Source organism: Enoplosus armatus, chromosome 4, assembly GCF_043641665.1.
Source record: "Enoplosus armatus isolate fEnoArm2 chromosome 4, fEnoArm2.hap1, whole genome shotgun sequence".
Lineage (NCBI taxonomy): Eukaryota > Metazoa > Chordata > Actinopteri > Centrarchiformes > Enoplosidae > Enoplosus > Enoplosus armatus.
This window is the reverse complement of record NC_092183.1, coordinates 25,296,388-25,319,873: the sequence shown is the minus strand read 5'-3', so window position 1 is coordinate 25,319,873 and position 23,486 is coordinate 25,296,388. Positions and strand designations below refer to the sequence as shown.

At 46.3% G+C, this 23,486-nt stretch overlaps 1 protein-coding gene across 1 annotated transcript in view; it reads right to left on the bottom strand.

Moving 5' to 3' along the window:
• The window catches only part of fbrsl1 (fibrosin-like 1), a 257,744-nt gene that overhangs the window by 75,053 nt on the left and 159,205 nt on the right, over positions 1-23,486 (bottom strand). Inside the window, exon 6 of the mRNA XM_070903764.1 lies at positions 11,132-11,161. Coding sequence (XP_070759865.1) covers positions 11,132-11,161 — 30 coding nt within the window. The remainder of the gene's footprint in view (positions 1-11,131; positions 11,162-23,486) is intronic.

The window sequence follows — 23,486 nt, the reverse complement described above, 5'->3', positions numbered from 1 at the left end:
AGAGCATGGCTAACAACACACCCCGGCTGAAAGCAGAGGAACGCGAACATGTGACATGTAAGGGTTTTGATGTCATGACGGCTTTCACTGATCCCTGATTATTGCGGCCGTGATTATTTCCCCCCAGTTTTTGAATCAGGCCTATTCACGTTTCAAGCAAATTCAATTTGAAGCCCCATACCAAAGATGTGCATGAGAGCAGTCCAGTGTGAGGTCACATTAACTGGTGGACACTTATTCAAAAGCTAACAATCTGATTCGAGCAATATCCCTACAAATCCCATGAAGATGTGATTATTATGCATGACTCACATTCAACATGTGCATTTATAAAGCCTCAAACCCTTGTCTTTCCACTTCTTCTATTACAGCGTATTCTGATGCATATTACTATTCATGCAGTTTAGGCTTTAACTTAGTAGTCGGTTCACACACCCAAGTCCAACTGTTTCTCCCTTCTGGCCGCTATCGCAGCCAGTTACTAAATGTCAATGCCCAGATGACTATTACTGCCTTGAACAGTACCCTGTGGATCTAGGTGGAAAGCACAACCGCAGTGTATTGAATTCATAAGGCCGGCCCGCATTTTGATCACTAGGAGAGTAAAGCTAATGAAATCATGCAGGAATTAAGTTGTTTAAGGGCTAAACTCTGGTTCTTGGCGGACGATAATGAGCATGCTATGTGGGAACCCCCCCTCCAACCTCCTCGGTCTATGTTGAGCTACTAACATCGCTTTCATCATCCAGCTGGTCAGAAAAAAAAAAGAAAAGAAGAACACAAGCAAGTCTTTCAAAGGACAAATACGGTGTGGGGGATTTTGGGGAGCCAGGGTGAACTTAACAAGCAGGGATCTTACAGATTTAAAGGTACTGCTAAAAATTTATGGAGGCATGTTTGGACGGGGGCCACGGTGAACAGCTTGGCCAGCTGAGCAACATCACAGCGGGACGGCTAATAAGCTCTGCGCAATTTTTCACCCCATATTTTATCAATAAAAAAGCAGTTTAAACAGCCTCCCCCTGAACCGCAGCCGCTGCACTGCCTGCCATCTGGAGCCCTCTTTCATTTTATAATCCAACTGTCATTAAAATGCTTCTTGGCAGTTTACAGCTCGTTCCCCCTGTGCAGATGTGGAAGCGATCTTCAGAAGGGGCCCTCTGATCAAAGTGTTCGCTGCTGTCAGACATAACACTTACCACCCTCAGGCTACCTTCCAGTCCAATCCGGACTTAATGCCTCCCATTATTTATTTATTTCCACACTTCTGTATTTATCAGGTGCACCATTCCCAGCAGAGCCGCGCGAGCTCCAGACGCTGGCAGCGGTGGCCTCGAGGTTACAGAGGGGGGCTTGGGACAGGGAGGTCGCAGGTAAGAAACGCTGTTAAGCAAAGCGTGCGACCTCGCTAAACAAAGTGGCGGAGTTCACGTTAGCAGAAAGTGAACGGCTAAAAAGGAAAGGATAGCCAGAAAGCCGCCAAGCCGCTCAATCGGAACCTCCCCTGCTGGAGGGGGTATTCATTTCGGTGGCTGGATGCAACTGGGCTGAGAAGATTTTAAGATCCAGAAACAACAACACAGATCAAGATCAACTTTCAACTCAAAAGCAGATATCTATTTTCAATATGTGCTCCACTAGCTCAACAAGAAATATATTTCACTCTCAATCATACAAAGAAGTCACCTACAGTGCACGATGAAATGGCACGACTTTTTGTCTACAAATGTGCTCATTGGAACCAGATCAAAACAACGAGCTGCTTCCCTGTCTGCAGGCTTTCAGTCCTGCCTGTGATTTAATTGATTTCACTTCCACCAGCGGAGCACCAACATAATACACACTGTCGGACTGTAAATAAGTCAAGTGTGGAACAATCGCTTCTCATGCCAGCAAATATGACTTGCTTCAAAATTGCTGTGTCATATATCATTGCTAAAAGTCACTCGCCGGAGATAAATGTGAGCATTGTAACCTAATAACATGAGCGTTTCTGGCAGCAGACACAAAGGTGATGGCAGTAGGTCAACCCGTTGGCAGTGTCTCTGTATCATATCACGCTGCCACATACACTGTGTGCACACGCATGACTTGCAGGCTGCCCGGCGACCCGCAGCCCCCTCGCTGATGTGGCGCAGCGCGCATGGCGTTAATGCTCCGACCGGGTGTTGATTGAGCTCCCCTAAAGCCGGTGACGCATGTTGCCTTTGTTTGGCAGCCGTCCCGGTGTAAGAACTGGGGCCATATTCCGCCTGTCAGTGCCATGTGTTCGCTCTCCTCAGAGCACAGCGGCTGATGCCACTCAACCACCAACCCCCTACCTCCCACCCCCTGGCATCTCTATGGGCACCCCAGGCCTAGCAGGTCTGCACTAATGAAGTCAAATTAATTTAATGGATGCCCATGCCGCCTGCGTCTGTGGTGCTTGGCAGGGGGACAGTTTTAATGCTGGTCTCTGTCTGTGGCTCTAAAGCTCATACATATCCAGGAGCTGCTGAAGCTCTTTGCCCAAAGTGACAAGCATATCGGCTTCAGTTGCGCCCTGCGTGACTCAGAATTGATCTTCAGTGCACATAAAAACCAAAGGGGCAGGGAGAGTTCTGCAGTTAACTTCGGAGAGAGAGACCAGGTGTGTCCACTAATTAAAGCTCACTGAAATGGCAAAGGGAAAATAACTGGCAAATGAACATGAGTGACAGCCATCGTTAATACCTGCTTCCCGCTGCCCCCTGAGCCTAAAAATCCCCCCCGTTAACTTTTATGGAGCACCCTTTGATACAATTTTTTTCCCCCCCTGTAATCTTTCAAGCCCTGTACCTTCTCCCCTGACTGGCGCAGATCAAAGCAGGCTGGTTTTGTGCATAAGGGACTGCAGTGGCTGGGGTTTCTGGCTTAATTGAAGGCAGCTGGCCCCTGTGTGTGTTTGGGCCTGATCTCAGCGGGCTCTCCGGGGTTCTCGGCTTTCCACATCACACACACATTCGCCCACGGAAAGTTCCCTCCAGAGCCTGAGTGACGCGAGGGCCTGCAGGGCTTGAGGTCTGGCAGTCGCCAGCCCGTCCACAGGCATCTGAGTGTTTAGATTGACTTGGAGATGCTCAAGTGGTTAGCAAAAGAAAGACGGAATATGTTTCTCTCAGTGGGTGGGAGAGAGGCTCAGGCTCAGCGCTCACTTCCTTTACTGTCCATCATCACCATTATGAGGGCTGCAGACGATCCTCCCCACAAAGACACAAGGTCGTGAATCTTGGCTTCGGCAGGAAATATTTGGTAAAAGGAGACAAAATACCTCAAGAAATAACAATGACTTTGTGATTAATGTGTGTTGATTTTCAACAAAAAAAATATGACCAACGCACTACTTTGCTAGCTGGCCTCTTTGTCTGAGAAGGGAATTGAGGCTCTCTAAACATTCTTTTCACAGCCACAGTAGACCTAAGCTCCATTAACTGATGTATTCCTGGCCTAAGAGGAAGCAGTGCTTCTTTAGGGAAACATTATCCCCGATGGCACTGATTCCTAATAACAACAGGGAATTCTATATTCATCCCTGATTGCATATGCCATTTGTTGTGGAGGAAAAGCAAGTCCTCTTGCATTAGAAAGTCTCGTGCAGACAAGCCAAGGCTGGGACAGACATGAGTCTTGGTGCGCCAGCTCTAAACGCACACAAAGTCTGTCTTGCATTTCCAGCCAGAACAAATGTGTAAGCAATTACAGTCCAACCATGTTTATTGAATAAAAACCCACTTAGACGTTATGTTTATGCACGATCAGAAACACTCAAATCTTACATCCACGTACACAAAAACATTTGTGCCTTTTTTCTCTTTCCACCGAACATCTGCACCCAATATGGAGTCAATTTTGCTTTTATTACTCATGTGGAAAAATGTATATAGTGCTTGGATTGTTATTCAAACACAGGCCAGGCTTGAAAAACAATGAATTCTGTGCCACGCTGCTTCGGAGCAAAGTGGACACACTGAACGCAAGGTTAGTCAGTCTATTGCCTGTTTAAGTTTGTGCCCAGCAACTGCATCGAGATTACTCCCTGGGCTTTAAGTGGACGTGCATTACCTGCCATAAGAGTGCATCATTCAAAACATATTACACACAAAGTGACTTCAGGTTAATTACATTAATTTATGTTCATATTATGTTTTGCAATCAAATTATTTTCAAAGGTAGATGAAGTTGTGCAACCAATAAGGGCTGCGGCCATCTTAGCATAACGCAGTCATTTTATTTAAAAAAAGAAAAAAAAGAGGAAATATTGGCAAATGGCAGTTTTATAGAAAGCAGCTGAAAATCATTTGTTAACAGCTGGGCCATCAAACAAATTTGTTGTCTGAAAATAATGCGATGTGCAATTCTTTTCCACTGTGCTAACAATGTTCCACAGATACACACACAGTACCAGTCAGATGTAATGTGGCACCACAGCTGGTGTAATACTTCACCACTTGTCTTGTCTGATACGGCGTGCCAGGCTTTCTCTATCACTGTATCATTGAACTGACGAGATCTCGAGCAGAAAATTGTGCAATCGAGCGTTTCACCTGGCCGCTGCTGAAAACTCTCGTATTACAGAGCCGGGGCTCTCAGGTGGGAACACAGTGTTTGAGGAAAACCACCTCTAAAAATGGATCAGGCTGAGGTGGAGGAAAAACACATACCAAAACCTGATGTTCATCGAGGCAACAATAACTCCCCTCAATAACAATGATCACAAGGCTGTTGAACATGGCTGAGTGGTGACAGGATTTTCTCGAAGAGTTAGCAGAGCACCGGCGTGTCACAGACAGAGGGGTAGGGTGTGTGTTATGATTTTAACAGAACAAAAGGGATTTGTTCTATTAACGCTCTCTGCCAACACAAACAGCCTCACTGAGAAGAGGCAGCGAGTGAAGGAAGATTACAGTCTTGATGCCTTGCTGTGTTTTCACACCTCCCCTGTTCGGAGTGGTTGGCGTGGTTTTGCTTGCCACAACCCTTCTATTTTCATCTGCAATGCCAACATCAGCGCTAACCTTTAAGGAAGAATTTGGACCGGGCTATTGGGTGCCACATCAATGACGCCACAGCCATGTTGACTGTCCCTGCGCTGCTGTATGACATGCATTGCTAGTGACAAGCCGTCTTTGCTGATGTCAGTTGGCCGTGTCTGCTGGCTGGCCCCGCAGAAGCTCCAAGTTTCTCTCTGTCATCACTCCTCTTCTTCCCAACATGCACTGGGGCTGGTTTTCACCGCTGAGGGTGCCCTTACACTCACTTCCAAACACACACACACACACACACACACACATCACATACGGCTAAGACTAAGGGCGCCCTTCTTCACTTCAGAGACAAATCCAAATGTGCTCCTTGATCACCACATACTTGTGCACTAAATGCACAACAGATGTATCGCTTGACAACCACGAAAAAGAAAAGAAAAAAAAAAAACAACAAAAAAACAAAAACATTAGCCTGCAGAGCATACATGATGTGGAGAAAAGCATGTTGCAAACAGCTCAATAGAAATTAAAGAGATAAATGTTTCCAGGTTCATGGTAATAGCGAGATGTGAGGAACATCATGAGATGTTTATTTCTGGCCGTTCTACAAAGCTAGAAGCATTATTTTCTCCTAGAAAGTTGATGACGGCATAACTCTCATCCTAACCTTAACCCTTACACTTGCTGGAGGCCTTCCATCCAAACATTACAGAAATTAGGTTGGAATAGTTGTATGATGTTTCTTCTTATGCCCCCCCCCCCCCCCCCACCCCCTTTTCTGTTTTGTTTCACTTTCAGGCTTCGCCAGGAAGTGAGAACCGTAGTGAACAGAGGAAGGAACTGAGTAAGAGAAAAAAAAAAGGGAGCGAATGAGGGAGGGAGAGCGAAAGACAAAAGCGAGAGGAGAAAAATGACATCTCCATATTAAGGCCTGTGTTGCCGGTGTCAGTTCTAATTTCACAGTGCCTGTGGGGAGCTGAACGCAACCAGTCAGCTCTGGTCTCATCTCGTTCCTCCTCCATTTTGAATCAGGGCCGGCGAATCCCAAGCTGGGGGGGGAAGGAATATTACTGGCAAATTGGTTTTAGATTAAAGGAGGTGGCGAGGCATTCTGCTTTCTCAGCTCTTTCCCAGGTGCACTTGATCTAATTTCATTAAAGAGATGAGGACGGATGATCACTTGTGTCGAAACATTAAGCCGGTCCATTTTTCCCCTCCATAAAAAAAACAAAAACGTTAAGGTTGTCAGCGGCATGGTGGGTGGCCTGTTTGTTATTGAATATGATGACTCTTGGAGACCAATCTGGATCTTGCAAAGCAGCGGGGGGCTTGGGAGGGGGGAACATACCTATATGAATATATATTACCATTGCCTTTTTCCTCTTCAAAAGATGGCAGCAGAGGGGAAGAGCTAGAAACTGATAGAGAACAAGCAAAAAGGAGGAAATACCAGTGAAAGAAGCGGAGAGGTGAGGTGAGTGTTAACGGATATGTTTGAAATCCCCACAGCACGCTTGTTTTTCGTTGCACTGCTAGCTTCACAGGGCGTACCCCCCCAATACATCAGCTGGGAGGATACCATTAGCTGACGAGCCATTACTGATAAGCCGGTAGAGACGCTTCGACGCGGTGATATGGCATTCATTCTGCGCACAGCAGGAAGATAAGGGGGTAGAGGAGGAATTAATGTGTCAATCAGAGCCTGCGCGCTGCCCTGGCAGATGAGTACACCGGAGCCATAAAAGAGCTCATAGACAGGATGTGGTAATGGTCCTCGGAGACTCCCCCGGAGACAGACACACTTTCTGCTGAGTGACTGCTCGGCAAATAGGACCAAATAGAATTAGCCGACCTGGGTGTCCTCCACTGTGGCTATGGTGATGCGGCGGCGGCGGCGGCGGTAACGCACCTGACACGGGGGCCACTGTGTTAAGGGCCGCACAGAATGTAAGCGGCTCATGCTAACGATTTGCACACAGACAGACAGCCACTGTATTATTTGCACAGGGGAAAGAATACATAGGAAATTGGAGGAGCCGGCGAGGATGGCAAAGTGGGGCCTAACGGAGATAGGATGACACTTCAGCAGAGTGCATGAACAAACTGAGAAGGGATAAATCCCACTCTATTTCTTTCTCTGCCTCTCCAGTGACAGAAAATGACCGTCTTGACTTGGAGTATCTCAGACATGTCAGAGGTTGACAGGATTGGCTGGCTGATAGATTACAGGTGCAGGGGAGGGGAGGGGAGGGGAGGGGCGAGAGCGGATTTTCAGCATTTAGCTGAAAAGCTGAAAGGACACTTTGAATAATACCTGCTGTTATGAAACGGATTTTAAAAACAAACAAAGCGAGTTAAACATGACGCACGGCACCAAATTGCTTAAATAACGCATCTCATTCACAGTGATGTTGAATACTGTCCTTGTTATCACAGTAACACAAGCACAACCGCTCATTCGACACGTTTTTTGCGAAGCATTAAACAGCTAACACGTGTTCCGGGGCATGTAAGTACACTTTAATCAGTCACACTGAGACATTAAGTGGCTCAAAGTATTTGGATCAAAAATACAGAATGAACGAAGAACCCAGTTCCATAGCATGACCTCAAACACACACAGTCCCTGTATTGCCAAGCGATTTGCCCAACATGTGGTTAGTTCCTTCATGAGCATCTAGCGATGGCGAGTGTTGCTTTAGTAACAGTAAAGAAACGGCGAAAGCATAATTCTCCATAAGGAATCCTTAATCATGTGGGTTTTCCTCCAGGGCGCACACATAAGCCAGGCAATTCAAGGTCAAGGCTGTTATTCTGCTTAAAACGAACACTGAATACTCGTCATTGTCAAATCTCGGACATCAGACGTCAGGCCTCCCAAGAAGAAATGGCAGCGATGAGAACGACAATACCCGCATTCTGATTGCTTGTTTCCTCAAGGCAGGGCCAATCACACATAAAGATCCCCCCCCTCACAGCAGCCTCACACTGAACTGGAGGTGACCTGGCAATCTCCGAAGAATGCAAGTTCTGGGAGCACGTCACCGCACGCCGGCTCGAGCGCTGCTTTGATGCAGGCGAGAGCGTCACAGAGGTGCAGCAATCTCGACTGGCTCTGCTGTGGCAGCAACTCGTCAGTTTTAGTCAAATACGGCGCAACTGATTGCACCCCGGGGGCACACCTGGAAGCAATATTCTAATTAAGTTAATCTGTGAAATCCTGACAATGCGGGTGTTCAGGTGGCTGGTAATCTGATGTGAAAGGAGTCTTTGTTTTCGTTGGAAAGATACGGGAGGAGCTGGCACCTGTTTCAGCAAAACGTTGCAGAAAATTATCGCTGTCGAGTTATCCTGAGTGCGGGCAATTACAAATGACAGTGTTTGTCTTTCTCCTCATGGTACCCAATTTTGCACCATCGTTTTTTTCCCCTGCTTTTGGCGATGGCCTGTCAGAGTTCCCCCCCCCCCCCACACCCCCGGTCTTCATCTTTCCTCAGCAATTTGCTACGGATGATTCGCAACTCTCATCAACTTGATTATGATAATATGTGTTTCTGAGGAAATGAAAAGGTCAGCCCTGCGTTAGCCTTTATCCAGATGTTCTTTTCCTCTTGCACTCCTGGCAAATGCATTTACATCAACAGAGCATTTCCAAAGTGTCCACAACAGTGAAACTTGTTATGGAATTATTCTGTTGTTTACATTTCCTGTTGGCCACAAATGAAAGCTTTTCTTTGTTCAGTACCTCCTCTGCTGGGAATAGAACGTTACCATCTTTAGAAAAATGGAAAATATCGATGCTTACCTTTGGGTTTTTATTCTTACTTCGATAATAGGCTTTCAAATAGGGCGTTCACACTGTGTGTGACTGTGTTGGCCGTGGCGCAGGTCCTTATTGCTCTGTGCAATGGAAAGTTTGAAATATTTCCTGCTTTGCTCTTGCCTTTCAGAACGGAAGGTCGTTAGGAGTTAGAGGATGGGTTGAAGTCTGCTCTGATTGTACACTCATTGTCCGTGTGTGTATGTAAGATTCTTGTGTTCCAACATGGCCGGTCCATCACATGCTAATGTTAGCTAGCAGCAATATATTTAGGAATATATATATATATATATATATTTCTTCTCTTTGTTAGCAATGTTACACATATTATGAAAGCAAGTCCTGTTTGAGATCCGTTACAGACCTGTATTTCGTTACTTCTTCTTACTTCTACCTCTCCTTTAAGCACCAGGCCAAAAAAAAGACCAAGAGTTAGAACTTCAGAAGTGAGAATGAAAACCAAGAACTGAAACCAAAGCTGGAAGAGACACAGAAAAAAGCATGTAAAGGATCTCGGAGCGAAAATACATCGTTTTACACATCATAACTGATTACTGCAGCCTTGGTTACAACTTTCTTGCTAACGATTTTTTATTTAGCCTATAGGAGTCACGTTAATGGTGTAGGTATCGTAGAATAACAAATAGTGTTTTTCACAATCGGTCCACTGTGTATGTTTCTCAGTGTGAGTGCATAGTAACTTGTAATAAAAGGGACATTAGTAAAATTATAGTAGTATTTGTCATAGATTGCATTCAGTATTGAACCAGTAATACATTTAAAAAATTGTGTTTCACGAGCTAAAGCACCACTTCATGACACACTGATGACAGGTGTATGAGAACGGAAAAGCCTGAGCAGGCCAAGATGCAGTCTGGCACTTGACAGCGGACTGTGTAATAATTGGTGCAAAATTCAACAATCAGACAGCTGAAAACTTGGCAGCCATGTCTAATAGTCCACCATGCCTTGAACTGTATCCCAGTCCACCTAAACTGGCTGACATAACTGGTGCCAAATGCCAAATATGGAGCTGTTTTACTGAACAGACGGAGGCTGACACCGAACCAACGCCGCCGCTGAGTTTCGACAAAACCGCCGAGGCATTGCTTGTTTTTTTTCTCTCCTCTTTCTTTGTGTGGTGTTGTTTAGTATCGTCGAATCAAACTTTTATATATTAAATGTCAAAATGTGTGACACTATATAGAACTGTTACAAGTCTCAAGTAACTGATAGAGCAGGAAGGAAAACAAAACCCTGAAAAGGAAACACTCTGAGAGCTTCCCTCCTACTTTACTTCCCTCTCTACCCCCCACAGTGATGCCAGGGAGCCGTATGGAGACTGACAGGCCTGCTACGTCTCTCTGTCGTGTCAACTAGCTAGCGCCCTCGGTTCCTTCTCGCTTCAATGAAGAGATAAAAGCCTATTGACTTGCCAGGCTACAGTTAATGCAAATTGGGCCTGCTATCAATGTATTATTTATAGGGAGAGCTGCAGACATTTCCACAGAACTGGGAGCTAAGCTTACAGGAGATTAGGCGTGCTATCTCATTCATTTACCAGGGAGTAATTGCTAAACTGTGAAGGAATTAGAATGTGTGAGGTTCCCCCGAAGGCGATTCATCTTGTAACCAGGTGGCTGCCATCAGACAACCACTTCCAAGTCTGGGATAAACAAATACACAGAAGTGAAACTGATAGACTACATCTGTCGAATGGGTAAAACTGGATGACATCACCGCTCAACTAGTACGCAATTCTTTAAGCATACCAAGCTGCTGACGAGGCTAGCTCCAGCTTTCGTTTTCCATGTTTTTAAACCTCAAAGACTCTCTCGCTTCTCCATTGCTTCACCCGAGCAACACTGTAAAACTCTCAAATGTCAAGCTGAAATGATTACATAACAGGCACACAGCGGATCTATGATATTGCCATCCAGTGCATTAGAAAAGCAAGCAGATAGAGGTGATATATGTGATAAGATGAAATGCACACACTTACAAAGCTTATTGTGTGTAGCATCCGCTATGATCTAGGCTAGAAGGCGTATCTAAGACATATTCAGGCATAATATGCTCCAAAAATAATAGATGCCATATCTTTTTATACTGCAAAACACAAAACTAACACTGAAAACACTTCCTTTCAACAGTGGTTGGGCCGGCAGAGTGTCTTTTACCCCTCGTCTGTTTTTGCTAACAACGCCACGACTGTCTGCCTCCTTTAGCTGAGAGAGAGAAATTTGTTATTCACAACTCTCAGCCACTTCATGTGGTGGGTGAATAAACACAGGAAAAGCAGTCTTACCTTGTCGTCAATGTCACTCTCGCTGTCACACTGTAACAGAAAAGAGACAGACACAGAAAATATAAGGAATTATTCATTTGGCTCCCCCCCAGTAGCCCATAATCAGTGCAGATGTTATTTTTGTGTGCAACCTCTCATTCGCTGACTGTTTTCAGTGCAAACGGCAGAGGATGAATAGGGAAAGGAGAGCGTGGTAGTTTGAAAGAGTTGTTTCAAAAGACGAAATGCTGGTGTTTCTGTTGCAAATTCAATTCTGTAAATTTACAAAAGATGAAAAAATGAATAATACTATACACTGGGTTCTATTATAAAGAGCCTGTTCAATGACTTTGCATTCAGCTGCAGCTTGTCATTTAGCCTTTTAAGAGCGCTTTAAAATTGGACGATAGTATCTCAAGGACACAGAGAGCTTAGGCTCTCTGAATACTCAAACACAGTGCCTATTAAGTGTGGTATTTCAAATTCGCCTTGTGACAAACCACTCTTTAATTTGTATGTCAGGCTTCTACGGGGATAAAGGAAATAAATAACAAGAGAGGTTGAAACATGCCTTGTCTAGCACGGCCAAAGGCCAAATCACCTTCCGTTCAGTCAAGACGTGAAATGGGTTTTTCTTTTACACTTCACATTTCATTTCAAGTAATTTCCCCTTTAAAATGGGAAGTGATCAGGCTCAAATATCTTGAGAAGAGGTCCGCGGCCTGATGCGTTCACAGGCAGAAAACTCTTTTAAGTGAATAATAAAAAAAAAAAGAGAAAAAAGATTCGACTCAGAGTAATACTGGAAATTGTATTCACCTTTAGTAAAGAATATGTGAAGTTAAAGTAAAGCCAATAACCCTGGCTTGATTTTTTCCCCCCAAATGGTTTATTCAGTACATATAATTCACACCCCATCCTGACAGTTTGATAATTTAAATCATTTTTATGGTAAACATAACCACATTCCTCAGCTTAAATCCAACCCACAAGATCCTTGCTTTGGTTTCTCACATTCATTTGTTGCTAAATGCTCTTGGCGGGGAACTCTCTCCCCCAAGACAATAGAGAGTGAAGTTGTGGAAACAGGAGTGGTCGAGCTGCAGGCCAGTCCCACTGGACCTCACAGCGGGACGCATGAGGAGCAATTCAAGCGAAGAGCCACATAGAGAAGGAGAGGGCCCCCAGTGAAAAACTGCCATCAATCTGTCAATTAAGTCCCTGTGGCAACATATTTAAGTGGACCCTCTTTATTTTGTTTGACTCCCTTTCAGAGCCGGGCACAATGAGGAGGGAGCTGGGTCAATGGAGGCACAGCGGCCCTTTGTTGCGAGTGTGGTGGGTCCAAATGTATAATTAAGTAACGAGAGTAATCAGTGCGAGGGCTCAGTGGCCAAGATCTCTCAGGAGAGGAGAGTGTGTGTGTGTGTGTGTGTCTGTGTGTGTGTGGGGGGGGGGGGCTTCCGTGCCCCGTGATTCATTCTACTCTGCAAAGACAAGGGATACAGCAGGAGTCCTTGCTGGAAGAAGCTTTAAGTGAAAAACATTGTGGCTCAACCCCTTATTCATTGTTGTGTTTGCATCTCTATCTGCAGAATTAGAACTCCAAGAAATGCCTGAGCTCCTGTTGTTGTTGGAGGTTAAATACAGTCAAAGGATAGGTTCAGTGTGGGGCTTTCTACTCGTTGAAGTGATTGTTGTTCGTCATTCCAGAGCCTGTCACTGGCCATCAAGCAAATGCGTGTGAAAGCAAAGGAAGAATGCATCACAACGCTGTAAGAATATGTCCCTGAGAACATGGCCTGACAATTATTATCATTCAAGTAGTGTGCTTGTGTAAGTGTGGTGGACAGTGTGGCTGCTTATATTAGATAAATATTGCAAATGCCATAGAAGAACATTTTAATGTGTTTTCTTTGTTCAACATTAATGAAACAATTTTGATTACTTGCTCTGAAATGAAGGGAAACCTAAACTGAAATAGGTAATGACCACTAATAATAAAATGAGAAAATAAAAGTCTTTAGTGTCACCCTCTTTTCACTTGGGGAACGTTTGCAAACCCTCATTTCTGGGCTTTTGCTTGTCAAGAGACCTTCATTACATAGTGCAGGGCATTAAAAAGAGAAAGTGGCTTAGGCTTCCTGTCAGTCAATTCCACATTCAGACTACGGATTGGGGACAAATTAATTGTCAGCCATTTCTGTTGGGGGCACACCACAACCTGTAATCACCACCCATTTGTTCCCTCACCACTCTGGCATTTTATCTGAACGGAGACACATTCAAAACAATGTTTCTCTCCATCTTGATCCATCTACGAATGACAAAAAAAAAGAAGCAAAATTGATCCAATCTCCAACTACCCCTACCCCCAGGAAACCGGTGTAAATGTATTCTTAGCATGCAGCTGAACAGATGACTTCCATCTCACAGCGGTTGCGAGTTCCTCTATTACCGGGGACGAGTTTAAACCCTAGGTGACGGAGATGAGCAACTGGCTCTGTCTATTCCCTGGGTGCATGCTTGGCCTTGTTGTTGCAGCGGTAGCCATGACACTAGAGATGAGGCCTCACAAGGCTGGAGCTGGCGAGGAGGAAAAATAATATCAAAAGAGCACAGCGTGGTGCTTATCCTTTTACAAGAAGCATGCACTGCAGCAGAGCGTAAAGAGGAATACTAGCTACGGCTCAGACAGAGGCAGAGAGAGACACAACACAGCAGGGGAGAGAGAGGCAGGTGGAAAGGGGGAACAAAACAACAGTAAGAACAGGCAGGGGGGATGCTATAGAAATGAAGGGATGGATGGATGGAGGTAGTGTTAGAGCAGTTTTTTTAAGTACTGTACGTGATTGCCCTGTTGGGCTATTGCAAATGGTCGAGTCAAAGAAAAGAATACAATGAACCTATAAAAGTACAAGATTGAAGCTCACATTTGTGAATGCGTGGGTGTGAGAAGAGGATCACGTCATTTAGCACCCTATGGTTCTTTGAATATCTACACTGGGTAAAACATTTCCAGCAAGGCAATACAAGAAAACCAAATGATGAAAATGCAAATCCACAAACCCCAAACAGAAACCTCCCTAAACAGCACGTCTGGTGGTCAGAGGGGACATTGTTAAAATCGGAGAGATATGCAGCTCACTAAGCTGCCTGACAGGAGCCAAGCCCCTAGTGGTTTGTGTCTCTCATAGATGTTCACAAACCAAACAAACCAAAAAAAAACAAAAAAAAAACCCAGAAAAAAAACAGAAAAAAAAAAACCTGGCTGGCTCTTCAGAGGCAGGGAGCAAGCAGCAACATCTGCACCTGGCAACCGCCAGCTACGAAGGGTAACGGGGGACCAGCTTCAGCGGATGGCTCATCCACAACCCTCCCTCCCAGCATCCCACCTTCTCTCCAACCCTCCCTCCCCTCCGCCAGCACATCAGACGGATGCGTTTGACATTTACACAGCTTTCAACACTTCAGAGACAGGAGATTTATTCCGCCAGCGGCCCTGGCTGGAGCCAGGCCTCGACCTGGGCTGGCCCCCATGACGACCCTGTAGCTCAGCCCTGAAATGAGGCAGGGATGAGGAGAGAGGAGCAAGAGGGAAAAAACAGAGGGAGGGAGGGAGGGAGGGATGGATGTCTCGACTCTCCTGGACATTTTCTCTGGCAGATTCCGATAGACGTGCAAGGGGAAGACAATAAGCGTCGCGCATCCCGGAGCACATTAAAATGACTGGCCAAATTAATCACACAGTTCCACTTGTCACACTCGGAGGACAGTCTGCCATGAATTCTGCCTCAGAGATAGAGAGAGGAACAGAGGGGGAACTTGCCCGGCTACGCAAATGCTGGCACAGCGTCAACGACTGTCTGCCTGAATACTGATCGCAACCCTGTACTTGCTGCAAGAAATCAAGAAAAAAAAATAGGCAAAACAAGAGCTGCCTGTGCTGCTGGCATTTAAGTGTCACTGTCGGTTCCTATTCAAAATACATCAAGTAATAAATAAAACGTATAACAACAATTTGTGACAAAATCTTCTGTTTTATCAAAGTCATTATGACAAGTGTTGCCAGTTGATTTCACACTGTTCACAAGTCTCCAGCTGTTTTCCATTCATGGCACTCTAAAACAATGCTGCACCGACTTTGACACTGACTTGATCCGTTTGGGATGAGGCTACTACATCTTGATCCCTGAAAATATTTACATTGCTTTGTACCAGTGATTGAATGTGTTAAATCAAAAACTGGATAAGCGAGAAGAAAAAGAAAAACCTGACACTTGTTCCCCCCGTCCAAGTGAATAAGGTGACAAGACATCAATGCAAAAAACGTAGACGTCTTCATACTGACGAGAGAAATGGCTTCAATTTAGAAGACATCCCTCCAGGGACATGTACTGAGATACCCCCTGATTGTAAGGGAGAGAGCGCTGACAAACCCACATCTCCTAGAGTGAGAGCACACAGAGGGGGTAATGGTCCATTTAGATAGTCGAGGACCAAAGCAGTGTTGGATACTGGTGGAACAACACCAATTTCCACCCGCAATTTCCCTCCTGCAGATGCTGGGATGAGGTGTGGGGGACGTCGGCGCCGTGGCCACTCTGATGGGGCGTGGAAGCAGAGCCTCCGGTCTGCTGGGGGACCTCCTGCCAGGCCGGAAACGTCAGCGGGATATCTGAAGGTCTCTTTGGCCTTGTGGTGAAGCCTTACTTCAAACTCAAGCTTTCATGATTCATCAGCAGGACGTTTGTTTTGATGCATGCTCTTATGTTCTCATCCTCGCCGAAGCAAACTCAGAAAGCTGCGAGTCACTACAAAGCTGAAATGATGTTAAAGTAGAAAATAGTCGTATAAAGACATAAACATCTTTGGATGCTTCAGATAACAATTTCATGGCTACTGTGCACCTAAACAGGGCAAAAACTAAAACCAGCTTTGGGAACTTGGTGCTGTATCAATATTAGGGTTTACATGGCTCACGTAGCACCACTGCATTTAACTCTCTCAACCACGGAGCGAGAGGAAAAACAAGTGATTGCTCTTGACCCCACTAGCTGCGTCTGAAAGCACCACCTAGCAAAGTGATTTGATCGCAGGATCAAATCTATACAGCCATTTGACCCTTGACCTCCCCAGCAGGCAGCATGGGAAGTCAGCTGATTACCCTGGGTCAGCCTAGGAGCTCTGGATTAGGAAAGTATTGATCCCGGTGAAGATGTAGGCTCCAGAGGGAATGAGATTGAGAGAAAAAGCTCTGCCGGGTAGAAATGATATCGACCAGCAGAAGACGCCTAGACAGGCTCTCACGTAAAACCATATTTGAGCTTGGGACCTTGGAGTTGGCTGTGCAAACAGAGAGACGGCTTCAGCAAAAGCTCCTTTCACAGAGGCCCATTGAAAGAGGAGAGAGAGAGAGAGAGAGAGAGAGAATGAGAGTGAAGGAGGACTGAAGAAGACAAGCCCAGAGAAATGCTCTTTGCATTAGCCAGACACACACAAAGGCCTCTGGTTCAGCCCTGACACACTTAAAGAAAGTCAGCGGGGGCCATGTAAATCAAGCCGTGGTGAGGAAAGATATAGTCCTGACCTGGGGCCAAACTAAGCAGACTTTAACATTACCCAGAGTCCATGTAAACAGCACAGAGACCTGGCAGCGCTCCGTTTCACTTCCATGCAAAGTATGTGGTGAGGTCGAGGAGGAAGAAGGGGAGGGGATGCACGGACAGATTGATGGTGATAGTGGTGGGGGTAAACTTGAAGAGCTGTCCCCCTTCTTCACTGAATTAGAGGACTGCCTTGTCCTTTCCAACGAGAAATCCCTCAACCTTTGCTTTCAGCACTCGCTGGGGGAGTGACAGAGCCGGCTGGGCTGCTGGTGTGATCCTTGGAGTAGTCTGCCGAGGAAAAGCAGACAGTAATGGCAGATGTACGAGAGGACGGGGAGCATTTATTCAGCTCAGAGAGAGGGAAGAAAACTGCCAGAAACCTGAAGGGACAGGGAGTACACAACTGTGTTATGAATATAGTCGTGGAAGAAAAATGGGAACATAGGTAAGAGAGAATGAGAGAATGAGAGAACCCCCCCCCCCCCCCACACACACACTCACGCACACACACTGATTTATGTTTTTTTTTCGCACCTCGTCTTTCATAGGGCTCCCCTCGGCTTCTTCTTGTCACTGCTGACCGGGTGACTGTAACTAGCTCGCTATCTCGCCTTCAGAGGTGAATGCACACACACACACACACACACACACACGAGCATGTACAACCCTCAGCACCTCCCAGTGTTTTGACATGGCCCCGGGCCCGGTGCTGCTGAGCTGCAGCGGCAGACACTGGGCATTGGAAATTTAAGTCGGGCGTAGGAGAAATTAGGCGAGGAGGCAAGGAAATGGGATGTTGACTTGAACTGGCCCCGGGGGCAGCTGAGAGTCTCCCTGTGCAGCTCCGCTGGCTGCCTGACAGTTTGATGGAGCGAGTGGAGGCTTCCCCGCGGCCCAAGCCGCCGTCTCTAACACTGATGTAGCTCAGTGAGGAACAGATTGAGCCTCCAGGCATCGCTCTGTACTGCTACTCTCCTCCTCTCTCACTCTCTCTCTCTCTCTCACTCTCTCTCCGTACTGCTACTACTAGCTCTCTCGCTCTCTCTCTCTCTCTCCTCCTGTCAAGCCAACACACAGAAACATGTTCAGTATATACATACTATACGAATTCACACCAAATCTCATACTGTATGCACACATGAACACGCTCCGATACACAGAAATAACAGCGACACCCACAGAGAGCTTGGCTCCCTCCTTCCCTCTCTTCCCTAAAACAGTAATGTGATGAGCACTACAGATGCTGTTTACTGAGCTCTGGCCGATGCACAGGGGGAAGGAGGAGGAGGAGGAGGGTGGGGTGGAGGGAGAGGCAGAAGGAGGTAGAGTAAGGGGGCTGGCAGGCCACAGCCATAATGAAAAGAATCTGGCTGTGGCCCACTGTGTGCTGGTCATGAGAAGCATGTGCCGCCGGGGGGCTCTACTGCTAATTTCAGGGGGCAGCCAAGCGTTTCACGCTAGACTTGTCATCGGGCCAGAGGGGGCATTCATACTGGGTGACAGCAATTGCGAGAGGGCGGGTAGGGGGTTTGGGGGGGGGTGTAGAAAGCTTCAGCTCCTCTCCCCCTTGGAAATGATCAAACGTTATTGTAGGCAGGGTACAGAATTACAAATGAGTGTCCTGTGGAAATGGCTGGAACTGGATTCAACTGCTCTCTCCTCAGGTGTCCATGAGGGGCACACCTCATCCTCCCACCCCTGCTGTCCAAACAGGATTTATTACTCGCATCTTCCTATTAACATGACTATAATAATCTGTTACAAGGGAGGTGCAGGTGGCTTACAAGTCCTCACATTCAGACACAGAGGTACTGCATGTGTGTTTGGCTACGCCGCACCTCGGGGGTGGACTCCATTACTGTAAATGTCATTTTATATCACTCTATCAATGTATAATTGTGAAACAACTTACGGATAAAAAAACAAAACAGCCAGGAATGCCCATTTCTGATAAAATAAAAGCACTTCCTCTGCCCGCTCGCTGATTTGCAACATTGCCTGCAATAGTCTGATGCTCCCACAAACAATAAAGGGATAGATACCTCAGTAAAAACAGTATGACCAAATCTCTGATGGCTGATAAAGTCCTTGGTTTCTAGCAGCACAGGACTGGCAGTCTGTTAAAGGTGAAATGACTGACAGGCACATCTTTAATCAGTGCCTTCGACTGGCCTGAGGATTTGGTGCGCACTCAGGGTTTATCTCTCAACTCGGCTAGATAAAATGAGCACAAAGTCAGTGGAAATCATTAAAGAGTTGAGAGAGGAGAAAAAAAAAGAAACAGAGGGGAAAAAACACTCAGCCCAACCGCTACGTCGTGGATCTTATGAAATGAGAGAGAGCGAGGGAGGTAGAGAGGCGCAGGGGGGAGAGCAGGAGCTACCGAGGAGTTGATGCTAACAGCTGGCAGCCTCTCCCTTAAAAAAGAAGCGGACGGCTCTCGTCTGGCAGCCAGGAGAAGCAAGCGAGGGACGAGCGGGGATGAAAGAAGGAGTGTGAGAGATGGAGTCAGCGATGAAAGGTGGGTGGTAGATGGTAGATGAGTGGATGGGGGATGGGATGGGGGTGGTGTGTGTGTGTGTGTGGGGGGGGGATTAACCAGCTTGCAAGGAGAAACTTCTGTTCATTGCCTCTGAAACAAGCCGTCACATGAGAAAAAAAAAAAGGAAAAGGAAGGGATGGGAAACAGAGGAAGAGAGACAGAGAGCAGTGTGGAGTGAAGGAGGAGAGAGGAAGGGAGGAGGCAGCCACATCTTCAGGCTGTGAATAATTTAGAGGAGCACTGGGGAGACGAGACGAAGATGAACACAAAACACTGGCAGCGTTTGACCTAGAGCTGCAGCTACATCAGTGCACATCACAGAGCGGAGCTCTCTCTCTCTCTCTCTCTCTCTCTCGTCCTCCCTCCCTCTTTCGCTCTTTTCTCTCTTTTGCTCTTCATCTGCCTCCCTCTGTGTCAGGGAGGAAACAGCTGTACGCTATTCTTGTTTCGCCTCACATTCTATGAAACTCAACAGAATGTCTGACAACTCCGTTTCATGAGGATCTCTCGCCCGCCCCCCGCCCCCCCCCCCGCTCTGGGCACGTCAGAAGAGTCAGAAGAGCCTCGCACAAAACGGACACGTGTACATCCAGGCCAGGCGGGGACGTCGAATCTCTTTTGGTTTTGGACTGTTGGCGGGGCGGAAAAACAAAACATAAAGACGTCATTTTAGGTTTAAGAGATCGTGATGGACATTTTTGGACAATTTATTTTGTGGAAAATATAAAAAAGTAATCATTAGCTGCATAACTTGGGGATCATAAAATACCGAATTCTTACTTAACCATTGTGCCCATTTTGATTTTAAGAGCTGTGATCTTAAAACTACTTACAAGCTATAAATGATTCACTTCATTAATCCAATTATAAATGAACATACAATTAATATAATATATACCACCCATGAAGACGTTTCCAGTGAATCATTTCTTGCCCACATCGACGGCCTATGTCATAAGACATGATGCAGTGTAGGGGAGGGACAGCGGGCAACCAAGCAGTGCAAACTGTGGACAGCAGCAGTAAATAACAGCTGCCCTGTGATTAGGCATAGAAGAGGTTAAACAGAGCTCGTTCACGCCGCCTTTGTCAAGGTGCCATGAATCACCTCACCTGCTGAAGTGTGTGTCAGTGTGTGCGATGAAAGGACCACTGGGCATCTGTGGTGGGAGTGACAGTTGGGCGGACAGAGGGCGGTCTGATCAACCCAGAAAGGAGGGGCCATTTATTACTGTAATTAAGGAACCGTGGGAGTAGAGGTTGTAAATGCATACCGATATGCATCTCGAGTAAATCTCTTAATTTGGTCGAAATTATAGTATGAGGCAAGCGGATAAATAGCAAAAAAAAGAAAGAAAGAAAGAAAAAAGAGGACTAAAGATGGCAAACAAACAAAACATGAGGTAATTTTCTCACCCCCCCTCCTTCCCTCCGACACCCTCTCACTCCCTCTCCCACTGTCTCCTGCTCGGTCTGCGTGGCTGATATTAATGGGACGTCCCTTGTTTGTAAATGTGCCAAGTTGTGTGCACCGCTGCGGGCTGTCTATTATAGCAGGCCTCTGGGGCAGCTTTTCCATATGGCGTCACATATGGCACTCAGCAGCATCAATTAATGTTGTTATAATACTGATTTTTATGAGCTCGGGTTTCACTCCTTCCCTTCCCTCTACTCTCTACCCCTCCAACTCCTCCCCTTCCTTCTCCCACCGCTGATTCTTTGATTCTTCAAACTGCCTCTCTTCGATTCCTCAAACCTTCGACAACCTGGCTTCTGAACAGTAGAGGATCCGAAAAGTTTTCCGTGCCAAAATTCTGAAAGCTCCTACCAGCTGTACTGAATGCTGCTCAAAGACCTTGAACATGACTTTGTTCCTGCTATACTGCAGAAGAAGGGTAACACTATTGCCAATGTGTCAGAATCTTTGCATCTTCTCTGAAGCTGGGAGACTTCGATCAATGAAATATGAAAAGAACATGAGAGCGATGAAGACAGCAATTACACAGACAGAAAACGACATTAGATAACATCACGTATCTGTAACCAAACACTGCATTTACAGCACCTATTGTAGTCTTGGTCACACTAGGCCAGCATCAGGGCCTATTAGAGTGTTAAATTAAGCCTGTATTTATGCACAAAGCAATAGGCAGATGGATGTAAGAACAGAATCTGAGGGGCCTTTTTGTTCCCTGGTGCCTTTGGTGGTGGATCTGACAGGAAGGGAACAAGAGTGTAGCAAAAAGCCCCGCTTAAAAAGCTCCCAGCCACACCAGCCTTGTCAGGGACGCCACAATTAGAGACTAGATCACTGGCGCTTCCCAGCGAGAAACATCTCACTACCACTCCTCAATGGAACTCTTTCGTTTGAGGAACACACTCAAAGCGGGGTTTTAAAACGTTTCGGATGGCTAATCACTCTCAGGATGAAAGACCCTGGCGTGTTCGTTTGTCTCAGCGTGGGGAGCTTCCCTTGCCGTTTCTCTGTCTCTGATTCTGATTGTTTTTGTTCGTTTCTTTTTCAGCAGGCAGGCGAGGCAGGCGAGCTGGCAGGCAGCGCTGTTTGAAGGTGCAGTCAGACCCGAGTGCAGGCCTGATGCTTTGTAGTGATATTTCCAGCAGCACAATCTCATTACTTTTTGACGTGGGAGATGCGTGCAGGGGCGGATTGTCATTTCACGCTGTCAAAAGTTCCGTGAGGAAACGGAGACGGGTATGGAACTTCAATGACCTGCATGCCTCTGGCTCATCAAGACTGAATATATTAAACCAAATAACACAGATAAAATCCAATGAACCAGATCCTTGAAAATGCTTGTAAACTTAATGTCCAGTCCTCAGGGGTGTTGAAAGAATCTCGCTCCTTATCTGGGATCTTTGTAATTGGATCTATTTCACAGCCTCCTAAACCTGCCACTATCCCCTGAACCTAATTAACCTACATACAGCGCTGCCTATACACTCCGGCAGCACATATACATATGTAGCTAAGACAAACAGGTCTTTGTGTCTTGAGAGGAAAAGTCCTGGGGGCAGCATCCCACACCTCTCAGAGATGGTGAGAGCTCCTGGACGTTTTCACATGGACAATCATTGGCAGCCCCCCGCCCCCCCCCCTCCCCTTTAAACGGGGGGATGTCCCTCGAAGTTGATTTCACACGGAGTTCTTTCAATACAGAGAAAAACTTTGCTCTGTTTAAGAAGCTGCCAGGCACTGATTGAAGCGCCTGGTTACTATGCGCACCCCAGCCTGTTGCTGGGGTGACTGTCCCAAAGTGCTTCCTGGGTAATTTTCGAGGTCACTGGTTTGTGCACGCCTATGTGGTGCAGATGGGCCCACCCTCATTCAGGGCCCAGCAGGAACTCTTTCATTAGGCCCAGTGAATGGCCTCATTCATCCCCTTCACCTCAATTGGTCACGCTGCGTCTCTGCTGAGGGCCCAGGACAAACTTTTCTCTCTTTCCACTCGCTGATCTTCCACGCACCACCCACCTTAGTCATGCTTCACTTTTGTTCGGGAGCATGTGGTGGCCGGAGCTTCGGGGCTCGTCTTTGGCTGCAAACTACCTTAGACCGCCTAATAGGTGGAACTTAACAAACCACTCACATTGCCGTCTTTGTTTATCTTGATGAATGTTTGAAATAAGGCCACGCATGACACATTATTTACCAGTAGATCAAGATGAATATAGACATTTTTTTCATAGTTGGTGAAAATGTGATTTTTAGCATTAGAATCTGGCAACATTGATCTAACACATGAACATAAAAGATTTCATAAAAAGGTGCAGAATTTTGTACAGATCTTTATATCAGTGCATTAGTCCATACTCCTATTTCTATCTCAGTGTTATACAAAAGGCCCCAAGGACCCGTTCCAGCAGAACTCAGAGCCATTTCATCCTCTCTCTCTCTCTCTCTCTCTCCACTGATTCACTCCTGTAACTGCAGTGCTTAGCCATGCTAGTGGGTCTGCAACTCCCTGCCTCTTTTTGGCCCTCAAGTGAGTCTCAGGTCTGGCCTAGTGAGAAGTGACTAATTGTCTTGAGTTATTAGTGTGCCTGGAATGAGATCCACTTCAATTGGCGACAGGGTGCACAATAATTTTGTTTCTCCCTTCCACCTCCCCTCTCTCTCTTCCTCCCTCTTGCAGCAGATTTACCCCCTCTGCTTCTCAAGCTACTGAGCTGTAAAATTGAGTGGACGGCAGGCAGGATAAAGAAT